The following is a 21,702-nucleotide window of genomic DNA, read 5'->3' as shown; positions in this document are numbered from 1 at the left end:
CATGCTTGCTGTTGGCATCTAGTATGATCTAAAGGCCATAATTGCGACTCTCTGAGGCAGTGGCTGTCATCTGTGCACATAACGAAATTCACTCTGTAAGAGAGAAGCATGGAACAGAAAGACAAGAGACTCACTAATTGACACACAGCATGAGATTTGAAAAAAATGTTTATTACGAGAGGAGAGAAGAGATTAAATTCAAGAGAATGCTGTGCTTCCAATTCCATCCTCTGAAAAGTATTGGAGGAGAAGATGATGATGTTGCTGGAGGACTTGATACTACCCGTCTCCACTTCCTTTCTTCTGCTGATCATCCAGCGCAGTGTGGAACATCCTTTCTGTACTCATTCCGGGGCAGGACTCTGCCTGGTGGAGAGTAAGGGAATTTTGTTCTTTGCTAGAAGTCACTTACCATGTATAGAATTGAAGTCCAGTGTCTGGCATCCTATGTGGTCGAAGGTCCCATTCGTCTAGACTGGTTGTCATCTGGTTCGTCTTGGGGGCACCTAATTATTGCAGCGGCACAGCGCCTACCATGTACCAGATAACAGAATGTGTGAAAGCTGCGTGGTCCAGCCACCACATGAGCAGGTGAGGCGAAAAAGAGTTGAATTGAAAAACAGCTAACAGAAATAATTTAGGTTTAAAGCATTTTTATTGAAACAAAAGGAACATGGGGAAGGGGAGTAGGAGGTCAAGGGTACATACAATACAGTGAAAAGAAAAAGAAGCGTGTGTCAGCAGTTCTGGTCAAAAGGGAGGTCGGTGGTCCAGGAGGGGAAGACATCAATTGTAAGGCAATAAGGCAGTGCACATAACCCTCTCATGGTCCCTAACCCCCCACCCAAAGCTGAGCGCGAGTAGCTTACAGCGATCCAACAAAACACAACTCAGTCCCTCCACGCCCCCCTTCCCCAGAAAAGAAAAAAAGAGAAAGGAAACAATACCCCAACTCCCCCGTCCAATGGCCCGTAGCAGAATAACCCGCCCCAAACAGCGTACCCCCATCCCCTAATCCCCCATTCTCTATTCGTCCTAATCCGCCGGGGCCGCCGGTGGCGTTAACCTAAGAAGGCGAAGGTACCTCGGGCAGGTGAGTTCCCGGAATTCCGTGGACAGTTGTGCCAGGAAGGGTTGCCATAGCTCCTCGAACTGATCTACATTCCCAGCCACTGTAAGCGACATCTTCTCCATACCCAATACCTGCCAGAGTCTATGTAGCCAACCAGTAATGGAGGGGACGGTGGAGGTGCGCCAGTGGACAAGGATATTCTGGACCGCTGAGCCTAGCGCAATAGCAATCTGTCTACCCCTGCGGGACTTCAGCGGGTACATTAGGTCATTGGGAAGGCCCAACAAAACATACGCTGGGAAGCGCGGCAGCTCAATCTCGAAATGTCTATCTACCTCATCCAAGACCTCCTTCCAATAAGCAGTCAGCACCGGGCAAGCCCAAAGAATGTGCGATAGGGTACCCTCCTGTCCGCAACCCCGCCAACATCCCTTGTCGGTGTGTTTGTGCATTTCATATAGCCTCTCCGGGGTGTAATACCAATAAGTGGACACCTTAGTAAAGGTCTCCGTAAGCCCAGTGTGGTATGCAGAATGCCTTGCCCGATATGCGATCCTGTCCCACTCCTTGTGGCTTAGTGTCCTGCCCAATTCTCTGTGCCAGCGCTCCCTCCCCGGGTTATGATAGTGAAACGTCGTGGGTTGGAGGAATTTATACAGATCGGTAATGAGCTTGGCGTCCGAGGCCCGGGTCACCAGCCACCGCTCATAAGGTGTGATTTGACGGGCTGCGACGTCACGCACTTGGGGTTGGAGAGCCCAGTGTCGGACCTGCATGTAGCGCAATCTGTCCATCTCCGTCAGGCCAAATTCCTGTCGGAGTTGTTGGAAAGGAATCACGCCCTCCGGCCCGTAAATCTGGAAAAGTGCCCTGCAGCCTGCGCTCACCCAGTGGGAAAAAGCTCCCGGCTCTAAGCCCGGGGTAAAGTCCGGGTTACCAACTATGGGCGTGAACGGTGAGGGGAAGGTAGTTAATTCACGGGGCTCGCAGACCGCATCCCACACCCGCAGGGGGACCCGGGTAACAAAAGAGGCGTAAAGGTTGGCCGGGCGATGCGCGCGGCGCAGGAATGGAACCTCTTGAAGGGTACGGCCCGCCACCGCCTGATCCTGAAAGAGCCAGTGTTTGTCAGATTCCCACCTGCTCCACTCAACCAAATATCGGAGTTGCGCCGCCTGAAAGTACTTCCGGAGATCCGGGATACCAAGACCCCCCGCCTCCGGAGCGAGCGTGGAGAGAACCCTCTTCATCCGTGGCCTGCGGCCTTGCCAAACGAAACGGGAGATGTCAGCCTGCGCTTGCTGTATCCAACCCACAGGGGGCTGGAGAGGTAGAGCGCGAAAGAGGTATAGGATCTGGGGCAGCACCGTCATCTTCACCGCTGCGATACGGCCTAGCCACGAAAGCAGGCCCTTGCTCCATCGGCCGAGTTCCTCTTTTATCTTCCTGCTAAGGGAAGAGTAGTTAGCTGTAACCATTTCAGGCAGCGAGGGCGCTAGCAGGATCCCCAGGTATGGCACCGTAGACTAGGACCACTGCATGGGGAAAAGACGCTGAAGGTCTCTCCTGGTGTCCGCGGCTAGCGACACGTCCAGTGCTGCCGACTTGGCCATATTCATTTTAAAGCCGGCCACACGTGCAAAGGCGTCCAGTTCCTGGATGCAAGCAGGGAGTGACCTCCTGGGGTCGTCCAGGGTCAGCAGGACATCGTCCGCGTAAAAGCTGACAGTATGGACATATTGACCCATCTTAACCCCAATAGCGTCAGGATTATCGCGAATCCTCTGGGCAAACGGCTCCATGTAGAGGGCGAACAAAAGCGGCGAGAGGGGGCAGCCTTGTCTCGTACCGCGCTCGATGACAAAACTACCAGAGCTGTACCCATTGACGCGTACCGACGCTGATGGTCTTTTATAACAATTGAAGACCATGGTGCGGAACTTCTCGCCGATTCCCAGTTTCCTGAGAACCAGCTCAAGGTACGGCCAATGAACTCTATCAAAGGCCTTCTCCGCATCAACCGACAGCAACATCCGCTCCCCCGGAACGCGTGAGGCCTTTTCTAGTATGTGCGTCACTCTCTTGGTGTTGTCAACTGTCTGTCTACCGGGTACAAAGCCAGCTTGGTCCGCCTCCACCAGGCCCGGTAGGTGTAGTCCGAGCCTGGACGCTAGAATCCCCGTATAGAGCTTAAGGTCAACATTCAAGAGTGAAATAGGCGTATACGAACCACACAAGGTCCGATCCTTCCCGGGTTTCGGAATGACCGACACAGTCGCGCTAAGAAGGTCCGGCGGGATAGCGCCTGGTTCGGAGAAGGAGTTGTACAGGCGAGTCAGGATTGGTGCCACAGCGGAGCAGAAGGTCTTATAGAACAAGGCCGTGTAACCATCCGGGCCCGGGGCCTTACCGTGCTTCAGTCGCGCTATAGCGGAGATGACTTCCTCCACATGGATGTCCCTCTCTAGGTGGTCCGCCTGGGCGGGCTCTAGCACCGGGAGGGCCACTGACTCCAAATAGTCCTCGGCGTCCCGCGGCGAGGAGGGCTCCGCGGCATATAATGCTTCGTAGAAGCTACGAAAGGAGTCCGCCACCTCCGCGTCACCAGAAACAGTAACCCCGTCTGCACCCACTAGTTCCTTCACCACATTGCGTTGCTGTGCAGCCCTGAGCCGATGGGCCAAGAGCTTACTACACCTGTCCCCCCCCCCGTGTAAAAGGCATGCTTCAGGCGCAAAGCGGCATATTCCGCCCGATCTAGGTCTAGTGCAGACAGGAGTTTCCTCGCCGCTTTCAGCTGCCTCCAAACTCGAGAGCCCCCGTGCGGCGGTGAACCTGCTCAAGTTCCCTGACCTGCGCAGTCAGTTCGTCCCTCTTACGCTGCCGCTCCCTATTCTCGGCCGAGGAGATGGAGATAAATTCCCCCCTGAGGACCGCCTTCAAGGCCGCCCACTGCGTCGCTTGAGACGTGTCGGAGTTGCCATTGTGGACCAAATAATCCTGAATGACCTCCCCCACGCGCTTCACAACAGACTTCTTATGTAGAAGAGTATCACAAAGCCGCCACGACCCTCGAGAGGGGGAGGCCGCTGGCCATGCGAAAACGCCGGAAACCGGCGCATGATCGGACAGGGACAGGACCCCGATGTCTGCCGCCATGGCGGCTGTGCGTAGTGGGCCACTTACCAGGAGGTAGTCCAACCGCGAGTAAGTGCGGTGCGCATGGGAGAAATAGGAATAGTCCCTATCGGTGGGGTGCATAGCGCGCCAAAGGTCGTGCAAATCCATCTCTGCAATCCGGTCTTGCACCCCGCGGGAAAGTTCCCCCGTCTGTGGGGAGCGTTGTGCAGACCTGTCCATAGCCGAGTCGAAGACGACGTTCAGGTCTCCCCCCAGGACAACATGGCGATCGGGCGAGGCAGTGACGTCTACCAACACTGAATCCAGGAAGCGATCCTGGTGATCGTTCGGGCTATAAACGGAGCCAACCGTGAAAGCAATTCCCCCAAGTCGCATGCGGTATGCTAGAAGCCTCCCCTTTTGTTCGGCATATTTATACAGCACCTCGCCCCTGAAGGAGCTAGCTAAAAGAATGGCTACGCCTGCAGTCTTGGTCGCTGCTGAGGAGAAAAATTGGATGGGGAACTTGGCAGAGCGCAGCCTATGGCAATCCTTGGGTAGCAGGTGAGTCTCCTGCAGAAGGCATATGTCCGCTTGCGTCCCCTCCAACAGGGATAGGATCGCTCTGCGTTTCACAGGGTTATTCAGACCCTTCACGTTAAGGGTCACTATCTTTAAGGATGGCATCCCACCCGGGGAACAGAAGCGCTATGTAGCAAGCAAGGGATCAGCGGAGGGGGCGCATGGGGCAAGCGCGCGGGAAAGGCCAAGACAGGCCGAGCGTGTGCATGGGCAACATCGGACGGGACCCCCCCAACAACAAAACCACTCTTACACCCTCCCAAAACAAACCCTTGGCAACTAGCCAAAACCAAAAACAAATAGGAACACCCCATTGTCTCAGTCAAGCCCGGACGGGCAAGGCCGCAGAAACCAACCAAGTGGACGTTCAGCCACTCACCTCCAACCGCTCCCTCCCAACTCCCGGCCCCAACCCAGCATCGTAGAGGCTAAGAATCTCTCCCCCCGGAGTGAAGTTAGGCCGTCAAGGCCACGCCATTGGAGTCAGGCAAGGTCCTGGCCGCCGTTCTCAGAGCTTCCGCCATATCCGCCCTGATGGTGGGGGAATCAGGGCGACTCGCACTCGCCGGTGATTGTCGCCTCGTCGATCTCCGTCGACTCCGTCTCTCTGGGCGCCTCCATGTCGGCGTTGCTCCGTCCTCCTCCGTGGCCGTGAGTCCCAATACTCCGCAAATGTCTTGCAGGGAGCGCAGCTGGTGTAGCGCTCCGTTCCATCTAAAGATCAAACGGAAGGGGTGTCCCCAGGAGTAGGGCGTCTCGTGTTCACGCAGAAAGTCAGTAGCAATCCTGAAGGACCTGCGCTTCTGCAGCGTAATGGCGGACAGATCCTGGTAGAGTGCCACAGGCCGCTCCCTGAAAGTTAAAGGCTGCTTCCTTCGGGCCTCTGCCATGATGCGCTCCTTCAAAGGAAAGTCGGGCAAGAACGCCAAAATGTCCGGGGGGGGGCGCCGATGACTGGCGCTGTCGGCCCACTCTATGCGCTCTGTCGATGCGGATCGGGAAATCTGTATCTTCCCCCAAGATCTCACGGAACAAGTCCTGTAGATAGGCCACCAAATCGGTCCCCTCGTCTGCGGACGGGACACCCCGCACCCGGATGTTGTTCCGTCTAGACCGGTTCTCGAGGTCCTCGGAGTGGGCCTGGAGCTCGACACATTGCTCCCGGAGGCGGAGAACGTCTTGCTGAAGATGGACTATCTCTTCATCTCGGCGCTGGCCCGCTGTTTCCACTGTGTCAACTCGCTCGCCAAGGCCCTCTACCTCCCTGCGCACTTCGCGGACCTCGCTGGCCACTTCCTTCTTTAATGTCTGGAAGTCTTCCTTGAGGGAGCTAAATAATTCCTCCATAAAGGACCTCGTTACCGGCGGTTCGCCTCCAGTTGCGTCTGCCGAGGCCCGGGAGGGTCCCGGCGACGGTTGCGTTCTGTCCCGCAGCTGCTGGGCCCTGCCGAGCATGTCCGGCAGGGTGCGGTCCCCCTTCCTCGAGCCTCCTCTTCCAGTCATCGTGGCCGCTGCAGTGGGCAAGGCTTAAGTCCGGCCGCCGCAGAGGCGCCCAGTCGTCCGTGGGCACCAGATGCGGAGACCGCACCGAAAGCAGGGGAGCTGCGTCACAAGCGACAAAATGGCGGTCCGGGCCGAGCCAGTCGCGGCACCCGACCAGGGTGGCGACCGGGGGCCAAAGTTAGGGTCTCTCCGCAGTGCACCCCTCGGGAAGTTAGTTCGGAAGCCGAGGCGAAAGTAAGCACCCGCCCGCCAGAGGCACGGGTGGAGGTCGCCAACGCCAGCTCATCAGGGGCAAGATGGCGGCAGGGCGGGGCCAGGGAGAGCGGCCTGGGCTGGCAAGACCACCGGCGGCACCCGGGGCACAGCAATCAAAGAAAGTCCGCAGCCAATGTCCCACAAGTTCACCGGAGGGCCCGTACAGGCCGGCCGTCGTGTGGATGCCTCCGGCCTTCACCCCCAGATCCGGGGTCCGCACCACACCGTGCACCATCGTCATTAGCGAAGGGCCACAGCGCCAACTCAGGTCCAAAGTCCGCTGTGCCTCGGCGACACCGGCCACCTAGACACCGGATGGAAGGCTCTGTTATTCCTCGGAGCGCGGCGGGTCCGATCCCTCGGGATCGCCAGCTTTCAGCACCAGGCCCAGCCGAGGCGCCTGGACAGCACTGCAGTTCGCTCCGCCCCCTAGGCTCTCCTCCGTGCTTCGATCTTTGAACAAACTTTCGAAGTGCTTCCTCCGGGGCGATGAGAGTCAAAGTGGTATCAATGTGTGCACCAGGAACTCCGGCACATTCCTCTCACCCGCTGGGCAGCTGCGGGGGGAGAGAAGCGCAGAAAACGGGGCTCGAGCTGAGCCGGGCCGGAGGAGCTACGGGAGGAAGCGTCCGCTCACCCCGCCATCTTGGCCACGCCCCCTAACAGAAATAATTTAAAATAAAAATAACAGGGGACCAGGAAACCTGATATTTACGTACAAGTGACTAAATGATGGATTTGTTAAAAATGAACCTTGGATTTATATGAGCAACTGGAGGAAATTGAATGGGAAACAACTAATACATTTGTAAAAGCAAGAAAATCAACTGTAAACCTATTTACAGGATATCAGCAGGCAGTGAAGCACCAAACCACCCCTTTCTTGGGTATGTCTGCACAGTGGCTTTCAAATGGCACTGCATAGATTGAGAACACAACCCCTAGGATGCACTTCATTGTTTTAATAATCGCCACTAATATGTATTGTCCGGGTCAAAGACTTCCAACTGTATGAGCCGGTCCTATGCCAAACCAAACTAGCTCTTAAGATGGAGTGACCCCTCCTACCCCATAACCCAAGTCCTGCCAACAAATATCATCATAGCTGAAACAAGGACCTGGGTATGTTGAGGATCAATAAAAAAAGAGCTTTGTAATCTAAAAACCTGAGCTTGGCAATCTTAAAACCTTTTAATTTTGATTTAATTGAATATTATCCAATACAGACATTACATGTTTAAGCAAGCAAGAGCAAGAAGATGGGAGCCAAAAGAGCACATACAAGGAAATTCTTTAAAATTACACCTTTTATGGTGTTCACCCTTGTGGGCAATAAACTAGATGTTTTAACACATATTATCTATCCGCCAATAGAATGACTCCTCTTTCAAACAGATGTCAAACATGTATTAACAAAAAATTTATGATTGAAACCGCATAATTAGTTCATTCCCTGCAGCTGTTCTATAAAAAGTGATCACAATTCCAGCAGCATGTTACCCAGGGGCTCCTCACTTTTATTCAGTCTTTAAAGAATGTTTTCTCTCCAGTGCTAAGATATCCGATATTAGCCTTAAAAGCTGCCATGTCCAGACATTTTGGAGAACAGCCCTAGTAGAATGGGCAGAGAAGACTGCTGTACATTATGAATGATTCCTGTATTATAAGAATGAGTTTAGAATCTGACGCATCGGAAGCTGTAGGTGTGGACGTGAATGAAACGCCACGAAGAGTATGCGAGTTGTAACATGTGATTAGAGTCCACTGAAGTGTTTGAAGTCAATGGCATATTTGTCTAATGTGAAGATTTTGGTTTTTCAGACGGGAGAAGGGGTGAAAGATGCCCGGAAAGGAATCTGTGCCAATCATGTCAGCACTATTGCAAACTTCTTGAAGGTAAGACCGATGTTCTCCATTTTTTTTTTTTTTTTTTTACACCGAACCAGTCGAAAGTAGGCCTTGCTATAATTCTGAGGATGTGGCTTTTGTTATATATCTTTGCCATTGTCAGGAACTGGCGGCCTGTATGGATAAAGGGAGAAGATATTTCTGTAAAGAACTATTTCCTTGTCCACTCTTATTTATCCCTTTGTATAATGTCTGGATGGTAGTGTTTGATGATGGAACATCCCAGTGTAGCAGATGGCCAGAAGTATGTGAGAAGTTACAGGACATAAAGCATCCATCACCATCTCTTCCATTTCTTCTTAGTATTCCTGTTTGTTTGATTAAAACTGTCTCTGGACTGTTAAATAATTTTTGTCATGATTGGGACTTATAGAAGCTACTAGAATTGTTTGAGTACTTGTACCTGAAATTATCAACACGGGTGCCAGTGTTTCACTTTGCCAGCTCCTTCCCCTAACTCCACTTTCTCTCTTTGCCCACTGTTGCCCTCCGCTCACTAGCGCCAGTTTCTTGCACCACGGTCCGTTATCGGGGGTTGGAGGATTGAAAGGGGAAGATTATCTAAGGGACAAGGAGGGATTGGGGGTGTCGTACATCATTCCTCTTCAGTCCTTGGGGTTCGTGCTAGCACGGCCATAGAGTGGCATAATGTTCATGAGGTGGTTGTGAGGAATTTTCCCAATTACCATTGGGTTAACCAAATACTGGGATCATTGTTTTTGATGAAGGTCCTAGGTAGTCAGGTGTCAGACATGGCCTACACTTATACATACCTTTTCTATAATTCACCTCCACCCATGCAAATTGTGCTGCAAAAAGACAGTCACCCCCAGTGCCAGTCTCCTGATTCCTTCCCACCTTTGCTTTCACCCCATCATAGGGAGCACATGTGACCATCAATGCCCGAGCAGATGAGGATGTCGAACCCGAAACCATCATGGACAAGGTCGGCAAAGCTTCTGGTGCCAACTACAACTTTCACAAGGAGTCACACAAATTCAGTGATGCGGGTCCCCAAGGGCCAGTGGTAAGTACTCAAGCACTTGGTTCATCAGTCTGGATCAGGTTACAGACCGCTTTTCTCTGACACAGGGGTCCTATTCTTGACCCTCCTTCGTGATCAGTTAGGAGCTAGCTATACAATAATATTTTAATCGCTGCTGCCAACATGTTTTCATTAGGTTATGATATTTTATATCGGATTGAAAAATTGGTATGATATATACTACTGGAGTAATTATTTCTAGTTTACGCAGGTAGTTTGTTATGGATACAGTTTTAAAAGCTCACATACTATGTCACTTTCTTTGTTCTTGGTAAAGTTGACCACGATGTTTAAAATGGTTTTACACCATCATACTAGAGCACAACCTTTCCTTAATTAGATTTAAAAATGGGTATTAAAAAGGGGAGAGGATGTGGCACCGACTTGGGAGATGAGGATCTGGGTTCAAGTCTGCATCGGCTCAACATCCTGTGATTCTAGGCAAATCCCTTAATCTCCCGTGCCCATGGACAGCACTTGGATACCCTCATAGGGGATGAGCGTACTATATAACTTTACAAATATATATTAAAAATAGGTGTGTAATATGAAGCGATTTTATATATAGAGGAACATAATTTATGTATATGGTGGTTATGTCTTCCTGGGATGTTGCACAATACAAGTTATGTATTACTGAGAGAGGAGCTGTAATAGTGTGATATAAATGCACAAATGGTAGAGGAGTTGGGTGGGAAGTGGTGGTGCTATCATACAGAGAAAAGGGGGCAAGTATTAAGCTGTACAATCAGGAGAGAAGCTAAATCTAAAGTTCTGTAACAAGCCTGTATAGAGTAGTAAAGTTAGCTGAAAGTAGTTTAATGTTGATCGAGGCAAGTTATAGAGAGGTATAGCATTGGGATGGAAGGATTCCAGACAACTTAGGGTTGAAATGGTATAACATGGAAAGAACGTTCAGGTATGGAGTAGAGAAGGCATGGATGTGAATTTCTACAAAGTTGTGATTAAACTGAGATATGGAGTGGTATGTACTGCTCTGAAGTTGTATTAGGTGTTTTCTATGAAGTGTTGTACAATTAAGAAAGGAGCATGTTAATGATATGATTTCGTAATAGTCCTGTGCACACCACAAACAGTAAATCCTCAAATAGATAAATAATTTGTTAGAGCAAAAATAGGACAATCCAACGATGGAGTCTTTGTTCTTAATCTTGTCTTTTAATCGTGCATCCGATACAGTTTACAAAACAGCCAGCCGACACGTGTTTCATTGTAGAAAAGAGTGCTCTACAACTCTTCAGGGCTCAATGGCTGATTCACAAAATTTTGGAAAGCCCACATCCGGTGATAATTCCAACCCGGCAGGGTAACACGAATCTTGGATCGAAGTGTACGCAGCTGAAAAATAGCAGCCTATAATAGGATTGTCAATGTAGAGACGCCGGACATAGTCCAGTTTCAACCAAAGTAGCAGAACCAATTAAACGTGCAATCATAAGCGAAGTAAGTAAAGGACCAGTTCAGTCCCGGTGAGGCATGAGTGTGTGTCCTCTCAATCTCTCTCACAAAGGCGCAACTATAGAATGAGATTTGTAGTGGTCAGTGATGGGAGATAGACATTTAGGATGTTTCTGGAGGTTGAGACTTAATGTTGTAGTATTAGATGCTAGCAAAGGTCAGACTTACGAAGTGCTTTTTCGGTGGTAAAGACTGCAGTTCGCAAATTTGCAGACTTTACAATGGCAAAATCACAAGTCGTGATGTACTAAAAGTACTTTGCCAGTTGGAAAAGACTTTCTGTCTTACAATGTGCCTTATTTGAGGTGCATGATAGGGGTGTCCCACTTCTCATTATGAGTCTCAGGGATTTGCGATATCGCTTTAACACAATTGACATTGAAAAACATTGACAGGTTATTGACACCTGACCAGCCTGGAGTGATCCATTTGCAAAGAGTTTGCTGACACCATTGCACTACATGCAACTTGTGAATGGCAGTGGGATGTCTTTGGAAGTGCAGATTATGCATTCAACTCTGTATAAGGCTTCCATCCTTACATTCTCGGGGCCAAAAACTGCCTCATCCCTCACCCACATTAATGAAACAGGAGATTTTCATGAGGGGAAGCAAGTTGCAAAGTCGAATTATTGGTAGGTAGTGCCTCTTTTTGCAGGGTTAGCCCCCACGTTTTTCCTGAATTTGTTGTGGTTTCAATGGTAGTGCACAGGGTCCCTGCCAACCAGGTCCCCTTTGCCAAAGCTGCCCCTCTAAAACATATCCACCATTCGTATGTCTACCCCTGTAAGTCCCTAGTAAATGGTACCCTGGCTCCCTAAGGCCTGGGAGCTGAAGAGGATTCCCTGGGACCACCCTCACTGGGTGCCATGCCACCAGACCAGCACTACCTTAAGGTAAAGGTAAGTCACCCTTCTAGCAAGCCTTACAGCTCTAAAGTGTAGTGCACTGTACTACAAGTGAGGGCATGTCTGCATGAGTAGATATGCCCCTACAACATGAGGTTCCATTCCTTAATATTGTAAGTGCCAGGGAAGCCATGGACTGAAAACTCGAAAACTTTGGTTCCACTGCACCATGATGGCTTCACTGAACACAGGAGTGTTCGGTACCAAACTACCAGTGGTTAATTTGTAAAAAAAAAAAGCAGTGCCGGGGCTCTAGTCGGGAGGCAGCTTCGACCAGCTCATTTCTCCTGTTGGTGCTTCCTAACGTGCTGCCTAACAGGCTGCCTAACGCAGAACCTACAAACCGTACCAGTGGGGAGGGGGTGTGGCCCAATGACCACAGCTGCCGACTTCAGACTGGGGAACCAGGTTCGAGCCTATGCGTCAGCTCAACATCCTGTGATTCTGGACGAATCACCTAATCTCCCTGTGCCCACCAAATATTAATGTGTCCTTAACTGGTGCTCAAACGAAGGTGTTGATGATTAAGTGCTGATGCTGAGCACCGGAAACCATTGACTCAAACTAAGCACTAGGTTGAATGCTGAATTATGGTCTATAAAAGACCGGTATAGGATGCATTTATTAATATATTAACTAATGGAGGACTTCCATGGCAGACCAGTATAGCCATACTAATACAGGGGCTATTAATTATGTGATCCGTTTGCCTATAATTTTAGAAGACAAGTATATCTCTGAGGAGATCAACTGAGCCCATTTTGTAATTCTCTACAAACATGGCTGCATGAAAGGCACTGCATTTTCACATGCATAAATGAAAGATTGGCTCTTTTGTATGTATAACAGTGTTACCGAAATGATTGAATGTGGTTTCCTTGCACTCTGCAAATCACAGCAAAAGCGTTGCCTCAGTACTGTGAAGATGAAAAAGGTTGCATGGTCTTGACTGGCCAGATGGGTTCACTTACATATAAGCATTGGCAAAACCAATAGGGCCAACCGTGTGCTAATGCATGCAGACAACAAGCACTGCTAACAAGCAATGCTGGATGGCAAGTGTGAACATAGGCATATATGTGGAGTGTTACTGCATTCCCTTCTGCCTTTCAGTCATCCAGAGAAATACTCAGATGGGACTGTAATTGCAAGAGGGACAGCTTCCATTAGCATTGGCTTTCTCCATGGATATTGGGACCACTGACTAGAATCCTGGTAGAGGCGGTGATCCAGCTAAGCAGCCATGTCCCCTTGCTAAGTGGAGTGTTACTGCATTCCCTTCTGCCTTTCAGTCATCCAGAGAAATACTCAGATGGGACTGTAATTGCAAGAGGGACAGCTTCCATTAGCATTGGCTTTCTCCATGGATATTGGGACCACTGACTAGAATCCTGGTAGAGGCGGTGATCCAGCTAAGCAGCCATGTCCCCTTGCTAAGTGGAGTTTAGGTTTCTTGAGCTATGACAAGAAAAGGAGTATTTTCTTCTCTTTCAGTGCACATATAAATTATGGAGAAATAAAATGTCTGCATAAATGTTTCAATATTTTTGTGGTGGTGTTGGCTTTAGATGTTGGCAATGTAGGTTTCAAACTGTCTTGCCGCTTCTTTCTGAAAATTATATTCTTTTTTGTTTTCATCTCCCATGTCCCTGACAACTTGGTGACAGAAGCCGCTTTTCTGCCTGCCTCTGTTGCAACTATTCATTCCTTTAATACTCTACCAGTGATAGCTTTTGTATTTGTCATCATCCCGTCTCTGCTTATGCATCAGGCAAAATTAGAGGCTTGGAAGGGTCACGGGGACATTGACTCACTAAAATGCCAGCGTTAAAGAAGTTCAAGCACATACTCAGGAGGCCACTGCACCTTGTGCCACACATTGCCCCTGCCAGTCCTGCCAATGACAGTACCAACACAAGTACCAACTTTCACACTCCTACAAGAGGGATAATTCGGAATATTTAAGGCCCCTAAAGCTGTAAGAATGCCTTGGGTGGCAGGTAATAGTCATTATAAATGTATATTGAGGTAATAATTAACTGTTGCTGTCGTCATCTCAAAATTAGCAAGACAGCGCCGCCTTGTGGCAGACTGTCACAGGCCCCGGTACTGACAATTAAGTGCAGGTGCCGAGCACTGAAAAGCACTGGCTCAAATTAAGCACTGCAAACTACGCCTTGCAACAAATCCACACTGATGCCAGTGTGGGACTTCTTGTTCCTTCCTTCTTGTTCCTCCTTCTTGTTCCATGTACTCAGAAGGCACTTCAGAGGTGCCCCCTGAAAACCTACCAGCCCTGGTGTGGTCTCTGATCGGCTGTAGGTAGCCAACCAACACCAGACTTGTTTCTGTACCCCTGGGTAGAGCGCCCCTGCTCTCTGGGGCCAGAAATAATGCACATCCTGGGCAGAGGGGTCGCACCTCCTCCCCCAGGATGTGCCAGTGCTCGGAGAGGGAAACTTCAAAGGCCTGCTGCCATTGTAATGTGACCCACAGCCTCTGCTGCTAGCAGCAGATGGCAGCCCCTGGATTATACCCCCACTTTTGGTGGGAAAACCTAGAAGAATAGGAGGTGTGCCCACCTCAGACAACTCCACCCCTAAGGTGGGGGACATAATTGCCTAGCTTAGAGGAAGTGGCCACTTGGGATACGGGGCAGTCATACAATCATTTGCTCTTCCGAGAACACTGTAGTATAATTGTAAAATATTTGTGTTAGTTTGTGTGTGTATATATATATATATATATATATATATATATATATATATGATCAAGGGCAGTTTCTGCCCGAAACGCGTCGTGCCAAAGAAAACCTGTACAAGGATAATAAACTTACCTGTGACACTCGTAATGCTGCGTGGTGGTCCGTATATTTTGTTTTATTACAATATACTGGAAGACCGCTAGACTTCTGAAGATATTCTAGCAAGAATTATTCCTATGGAAATATTTGACCGCCCAAGTTTGTCAGGGAGGGTAACAAACACCCTTCCCTACAAAGGTAATCTGTGAGATTTCATATAACAAAATGCTTATCTATAAGCTTTAATACAAGGTAATAACAAACCACCCTTAAATGCCTATTGACTAACGTATGCTTTTCAATATCAATATGTCCGGTCTACTACCTTTATAGTAACTTTTTATTGTTAGTAATCAGGCCTATATCCTGGTCATTAGCTTCTCACCATAACCAGCTCGGACATAGTGTGTTGGTCATAAGCGTTCCCACAAAGCATACAGTAATAAAATTACACATATGCAGAAAATTACTGTTGTCAAAACAGTATAAAAACCGTAATAATAGAGTCTAATAAGGTTTAACCCAATTGTGTTTGGGTAGGTCACCAAAACCCTTGCCTACTACGGTAATCTGTTGGAATCCATGTAACAAAATACTAGACCCAAGTGAAATTAAAATTGCGGAGGCGGAATTTTCTTCGTTTTTGCACTTTTGATTTACACGTGGTACTCTATATTCTTAAAAATATGCCCTGTTGCGTAATTATGCTGCTGTGCGGTGCAGAATTATAATGTATTAGTAACCCAAACAACCAAAATGCTACCAGCTGCTGTTTGTGCCCGCTATGTGTGTGTGCTTGGTTTTTTTCTGCACAAAAGCCATCCTCTTGTCAATAATTGACATGAAAGCATATTTCGTGGTACAATCTTTTACTAAATGAAGGATTTGCATCTTGCGTTATTTTCCTAAAATTGCGTATGATTACTCGAAAGCAGTTTACGCAAATTTACCACACCCTTACAAAATACTTTCCTATGAGCTTTAACACAGTGCAATAACAAATACCTTAAAAAGCCTATTGCCTTTAACACACTCATACTGTCTTCACTAGAACCAGATGAGCCCTATAGCCTTTACTATTGGCTTTACACTATAACGAACACAGGGCCTAATGAAGAATGCATACACTGGCAACCATCATGCACACAGTAAAAACATTATAAATATGTATAGAATTGTATTTGACAAAACAATTTACAGCCCCTCTCAGTAGGGTGTAACTAACATCATCACAGTGAAAATCTTCTACTCCCAGGGTTTGTCAGAGCAGACGATCAAAACCAAAACACCTGCCTATTATGGTCAGCTTTGAGATTGCATGTAACCATATACTTGTCTATAGACCCTACTAGGAGCCTATTATCTTTGACAAATGGTGGTCACAATAAACAGGCATGACCTACTGCCTTTCTCATAATGTTTCATAATAAACAGACCTATGTCACCTGGCATGACCTTTCCCTGCACACCACCCAGGCCTATAATAATTGGCTTGTTACCGTGACCACCTTGGGCCTACAGTACTCAGTCTAAGCATTCCCACAAAACAACCATCAAGCATGCAGTCATAACATTAAAATGTTTAGTAAATTGCAGGTAGCAAAGCAAAATGCTATCTCTCCAAAGAAGGGTTACCAAGGATTCTCACAGTGCAAATCTTCTATTTTATGGTTGTTTGGAGTGGTAACCAACACCAAATGCCTACAATGGTAGTCCGTGGATGTTTGAAACTCCATGTAACCACATATCTGTCTGTGGGCTTTAATGCAAAGTAATAACAATCCACCCTTTTAATGGCTATTGATTTTAGCATTTACTTTTCACAATAAATGCATCAGGCCTACACCTGTTCCACAACATAATTGATTTGCCACCTTATTCAACCTACTCCTTCTCTTTTGAGTCTTAGCTTTGCCTCAAGCCAAAAAAGTGCAAAACAAGCACTCTGTTTAGTGGAAGCACACAACCTCAGTGCAATCAAGTCCCCTACTAGGTAAACCAATGTGTGGGTGGACCTAACCCTCTCTCTCAGTAGTATTCTGAAAGCTCTTTGTTGTCACATAAGATCCTACAACATCTGTGCTGTCAAGGCAGACTTGAAAATGGTTTGGGGTTACTGTAGCCCAGGCATCCCATACTGCTCTCAAACACACAAATGCACTCTGATATTCAAAATGAATGAGAGAAACAGAAGTCGACCTGTGCTGCTACTAGACAGACACCATAAATGTCATACCTTTTTAAAGACCCTTTTAACTGTTCCATGTGCGTGCTCTTGAGAGTTCAAGCTTCTTCCCATTGTAAGCCTGATGCTTAATGCATGTCAATGAGTCTTCAAGCAGACATGCTGCTGCTGGCACATGCAGCTAGATAAACGATTTAATCACAGCTTGGTGGAGGGGAATCATTTTTTCTGCGCAAGCACAGCATGTCTGCCAAATCAAAGCACGTAATACTGTCTACCAATATGTGGGCAGAGCTAAAGTCCCTTCGTAGTATTCCTGAAAGCTCTTTTTCATGTTTCATGTTACATCTATGCTGTCAAGCCTGACCTAAAAATGGGATCTTGAAAATATGAAAACTAAGTGAAAGAAAAACCATTGAGATGTGAGGCGGTATACAAATCAGAAGACGTCTATTCGTATATGTAGACATTAGGTGGTTTGATATCTCAGAATTAATGAGGATTAAGTCAATGAGAATGCAGACTTTTTAAAAATGTGGCTGTGGTGTGGGGTAAGACCATGTTACTGTGGGGTTATGCTTAGTCTGGCTTCATCAGAATGCTCCTCGTCTGCTGTCTTAGACCTGTGTAGACTTCAACTGAAAGTTGTATCTTCCCCTGCAGGGATCGGTGTACCAGAAGACCAACGCAATGTCTGAAATTAAGCAAATCGGCAAAGATGGATTTTGGGCCAAAGCTCAGGTAAAATGACCCTGTCAGTGGACAATTCTACATGCTGCTTCAGTATATCTATACCCTAACACTTCCTACAGTGAACTATGTTCTGACTCTATGGGCCATAGGTCGGTGTAAGATTCTGTATCATTCTTCCAAACGCAAGACCAAGAGGTAAGATTCTGTTCCCCCGTGGCAAACACCTGAGACCGTGAGAACAAACTGCTTTCTGTCTCTGAGCTAATTTCTCCAGTCATCTCGTGGTATGTGTGATATGCTGTGTATCCTTGTATCATCCCCAGAGCTAATGCAATCCTAGAGGTGCTCCCTGCCAGTGCCCAGGACCATACAGCGATAGAGGTTCCTGTGCGAGATACATGAATTATCAAGCTGTAGTGGTGCCAGGCACTGTTTCCTTTATTAATCTTCAGGGAAAAACATGTGCTGGCTTGCCGTTCAGATTGGTATCCTGTGCCTCTCTTGCTAGCTTAGCCAGTTGTTAACATGACCGTATCTGGATCAGAGGTTCCCAACCTTTCCTGTAATAAGAGTTACTTAAATTCAATGAAAATCCTCCCAATCAACTTTCGTTTTCAGTGTTGTAATAGTGACCACATCAGACCGGATTGCATTAGTGGGTACCCTATGTAAGATTACCAGCAGCGATCACTTCAGTTCATCAAGAACAGATGCCAGCCCTAATTTAATGCCTCTATGTGGGTAATAAATAACAGGCCTAGCTGCAATATCCGTGGGACCAACATAATGATATTAGCAATTAGTCTTCCCAATGCCGCATGATTTATCACTGCAATATCTGCTTTATATATATATTTTGAAAATCCAAGCATTTGTCTCCAAACATCAGCCTATGAGTTCTAAAAATGCACAAATGTTCGTCTTGAATACACGCTTTTCAGTTTTTGTATACATGTATTAATTCAACCAAGCAAAAACATCTAATTTAGTAGGCTGAGCTGCACACCTGAGAGCTACTTGCAGGTAGCTGGCAAGCTATTAGTAGATCCTGAGCTACTTGTTGGAGAAGCCTTGTCTAGATCCTATGCCATTGCCACTAATCTACCAGGCCCTAGAAGTCACAAGCTATGTATCCAGTGACAATTTTCCGAGCCCATCTACAGCTAGATGTGAATAACTGTGTTAACCCACCCTGGTAGACCTTGAGGTTCAAGGATTTCTAGATGCTCCCCAACCATTGTCTGGTCCGCGATTCCTGGCACGCACTCTACCCTTCATGGTACACCTTCTCCGTCATTAGCACTCTCCACATCTTACATAGACCTCCAATATTTCCATCATGGCACACTCCCATTTTATTTCAGTCTCACAGAACTCATCTCCCCATACTGGCCTAACCATGCTCTAACTGTCTCGTAGGTCGTTGTTTTACAGCATTCTTAACCCCGATCGCAGCACCATACCACTATCTTCCTATCATGACCTCTCTCTCCTGTTCTGGTTTTACTCTCTGAGAACTCTATGCTCAGCTGTTCTTTCTCATCTGGCACTTACTTTCCTCTGGCGACAATGTTTCCCTTGCAGTATTCTTCTTTCGTTCACGTCTCTCCTCTATTCTTCTCACCCATTGCAATATTACACTTCCACTAAGTGTTCCCTTCATGGTACTGCCTGTTGGACTCTATATCAGTCCCTCCTCGCCTTTACTGCTGTCTCCTCTGCTGACCTTCCTGTCATTGTACTACCTTTCCATTGAGTCTTTGATTCTTCCTCCATTGGCTGTCATTTCACGGCAGGGATTATACTCGGTCTTTATTCTCATGGCCGAATATTTCCTCTGTGGTCTTTATCCTCAGTACAATCTCTTTGAGCATGAGTCCCTCGTGGTAAGGTCTCCCTTAGAGTCATTCTTTGATGGCCTTGTTTCCCTCTGCAGGGTTTCCCTCCTCCCGGTATCTTACCCTCTTAGTGTCCCCCCGCAGTAATGATTTTCATCCCTCCATTTATTCTCCTCTTTCCATGGTCTTCCACTCTGTATTCTTCTAATCGTCCTATTCTCTTCTTCTTTGGCATGCCCTCACCACACTTTCAATTTTCATTGATAGAAAGAGGAGGAAAACAGGCAGCTGGAGGAAAAACGTAGGTTGGAGGAGCAGCAGCGGAAATTGGAGCAGGAGCGAAAGGAGCGGGAGCAGCGAGAGGCTGAAGCACGTGAGCAACGGTTTAAGGCACATGCAACGCAGATCGATGCACAGACGTAAGACCCATGCTTGACTTGGAGATGGGCGGGTGGGAGGCTAAGAATCTCAGATTACAATACTTTGGCTGAGCCACTCAGTGTTTGGTGAGCATATTGGACTTGGCCCTGTATTCTGCTGGGACACAGTGGAGTAACATTGCTAAACGTTTTCATCCACCAACCAGATTTGTGTCTTTTGACATTTTTCAACTTGTTTCTTGTGTAGTAAAGTGTGTCCCCCCCCCCACCCCCCCTCCCATTTGCCAATAGTCCCTGACCATTAACATTTTTTACAATTGTTCAGATTCCAAATTAATGGTTTATTACGAGCGGGAATCTTGATACCCCCAGCTTTTGCTTCTGTTGACAGAGTTCACTGGAGATGGAATAGCTCGAACAGAGTTTAGACTGTAGTTTCAAACTCAAAATGTTGCTGCAAACGTGGTCTATGTTCTGTTTTAGATACAGAATTCAGACATCTTCTAAAGATGATCTTTCATCAACTTGGAGGTTAGCGGATACAGAGAGTCTGTGCTACAGTGTTTGGATTTTACTGTTTAAATTGCAGTAGTTTAAAGTAACTATGCGAAAAAGTTTCTGAATGATTATACTATATTATTGTTGTCGAACCTCAACTTCCCCGGTGATTAGGAGTCCAGTAGTTCAAATTAATTAGTGGGGGTCCTCTTCCTAAGGTAATAGCTCACTCCAACAGTCCTTACCCGTGGGATGAAACACATTTTCTAATGAAATAGAACACCAAGGGGGGGATTGCATTGCAAAAGCAGAATGGCCGGGCAACCTGTGGTGTATTTCTTGTCACCTCTTGTATCACCTCTAGTATCTTTTGTAGTATAGGAAGCTTTCCTCCACCCAGTGGTATATGCAGTTGAGAGAGTATCTAATGTTTACCTATTTACAGTCGTACCCGAGTCGGTCCTCCAACTCGGGGTGAACCATGATATTCACACAGTTGATCAGAAAGTATGTGGTTCCGTTAAATGCTCTTGCTCACATCAAGTGCAAAAGCATGTAAATATTAAAGGTACTATAGCCGATTCATGCAGTAGGACAGTGGTTACCCTTTTTCTAGATTTACGAGGTGAATCTAGCTTTATTCTTTCAGCGAGATTGCCAAGAAAGGATGAGGTCCCGCATAGTTCCGTTCCTGGCACACAAATAAAGCCTAGAGTCAGTTAAGCTGGCTCTGAATTAGAAAGTGTAAGGCATCAAACTTTGTTTCATCTGTATGTAAGGTGAGCCTCTAAAATGTTGCCAACTGCATTCACCATTGCTCATTGAGGCCTGAATCCTGACTGCCAGTCTGTACGGATGTTTTCCAAAACTCTTGCAGTATTTAGAGAATTGATAGATGCCTTATATAGTAGTGGGCAAGTGGTTCGGCGACTGCGCACCACCCAAATGATTATGAAAATTAGTGCTGGGAATTTTTTTTGAATGAAATCTTAGGCAAGCTGCTGAGAACCATTCTGTTATTAGGTTAGAATCTTGATAATTTAGGGTGCTTGGAAGTGTTGAGGTTGTGGGCAGAAGTGTGTTTGTAATCTCTTGTTTAAAACATTGGATAATACATAATCAATACAGGATGATTAACAATATTCAGGAGGATAAACACTTATTGTATGACAGTCTCTGGTAGTCCTATTGTTGAATAACATTTCGAACACTGCCCCATCCCTCCCCATGCTTCAACATTCGTATCCAGCCCTATAGAGAGGGAAACCCTTCCTAAAGTCATTCATTCATTTACATTTTCTTAAACTGAATACTAATAAAAACCGAAGTGGTGGAATTTGGAAAATGTTCATTCATTTGGAATCCATCATGGTGGCCAGCGAATGCTGGGCGATGCCCTGAAGTCACCGGGAAGACGAGAAGCCTAGGTAGCCT

At 47.3% G+C, this 21,702-nt stretch overlaps 1 protein-coding gene across 3 annotated transcripts in view; it reads left to right on the top strand.

The window, feature by feature from the left end:
* DBNL (drebrin like) overlaps window positions 1-21,702 on the top strand; it is a 150,905-nt gene that overhangs the window by 44,913 nt on the left and 84,290 nt on the right. For all 3 annotated transcript variants that reach the window (XM_086943449.1, XM_086943448.1, XM_086943447.1), the window contains exons 4-7: window positions 8,354-8,428; window positions 9,321-9,467; window positions 17,523-17,600; window positions 19,658-19,809. In XM_086943449.1, the coding sequence (XP_086799575.1) occupies window positions 8,354-8,428; window positions 9,321-9,467; window positions 17,523-17,600; window positions 19,658-19,809 (452 nt within the window). The remainder of the gene's footprint in view (window positions 1-8,353; window positions 8,429-9,320; window positions 9,468-17,522; window positions 17,601-19,657; window positions 19,810-21,702) is intronic.

This window comes from Lissotriton vulgaris, chromosome 11 (genome assembly GCF_964263255.1).
Source record: "Lissotriton vulgaris chromosome 11, aLisVul1.2, whole genome shotgun sequence".
NCBI lineage: Eukaryota > Metazoa > Chordata > Amphibia > Caudata > Salamandridae > Lissotriton > Lissotriton vulgaris.
This window is presented reverse-complemented; position numbering and strand designations above follow the sequence as displayed.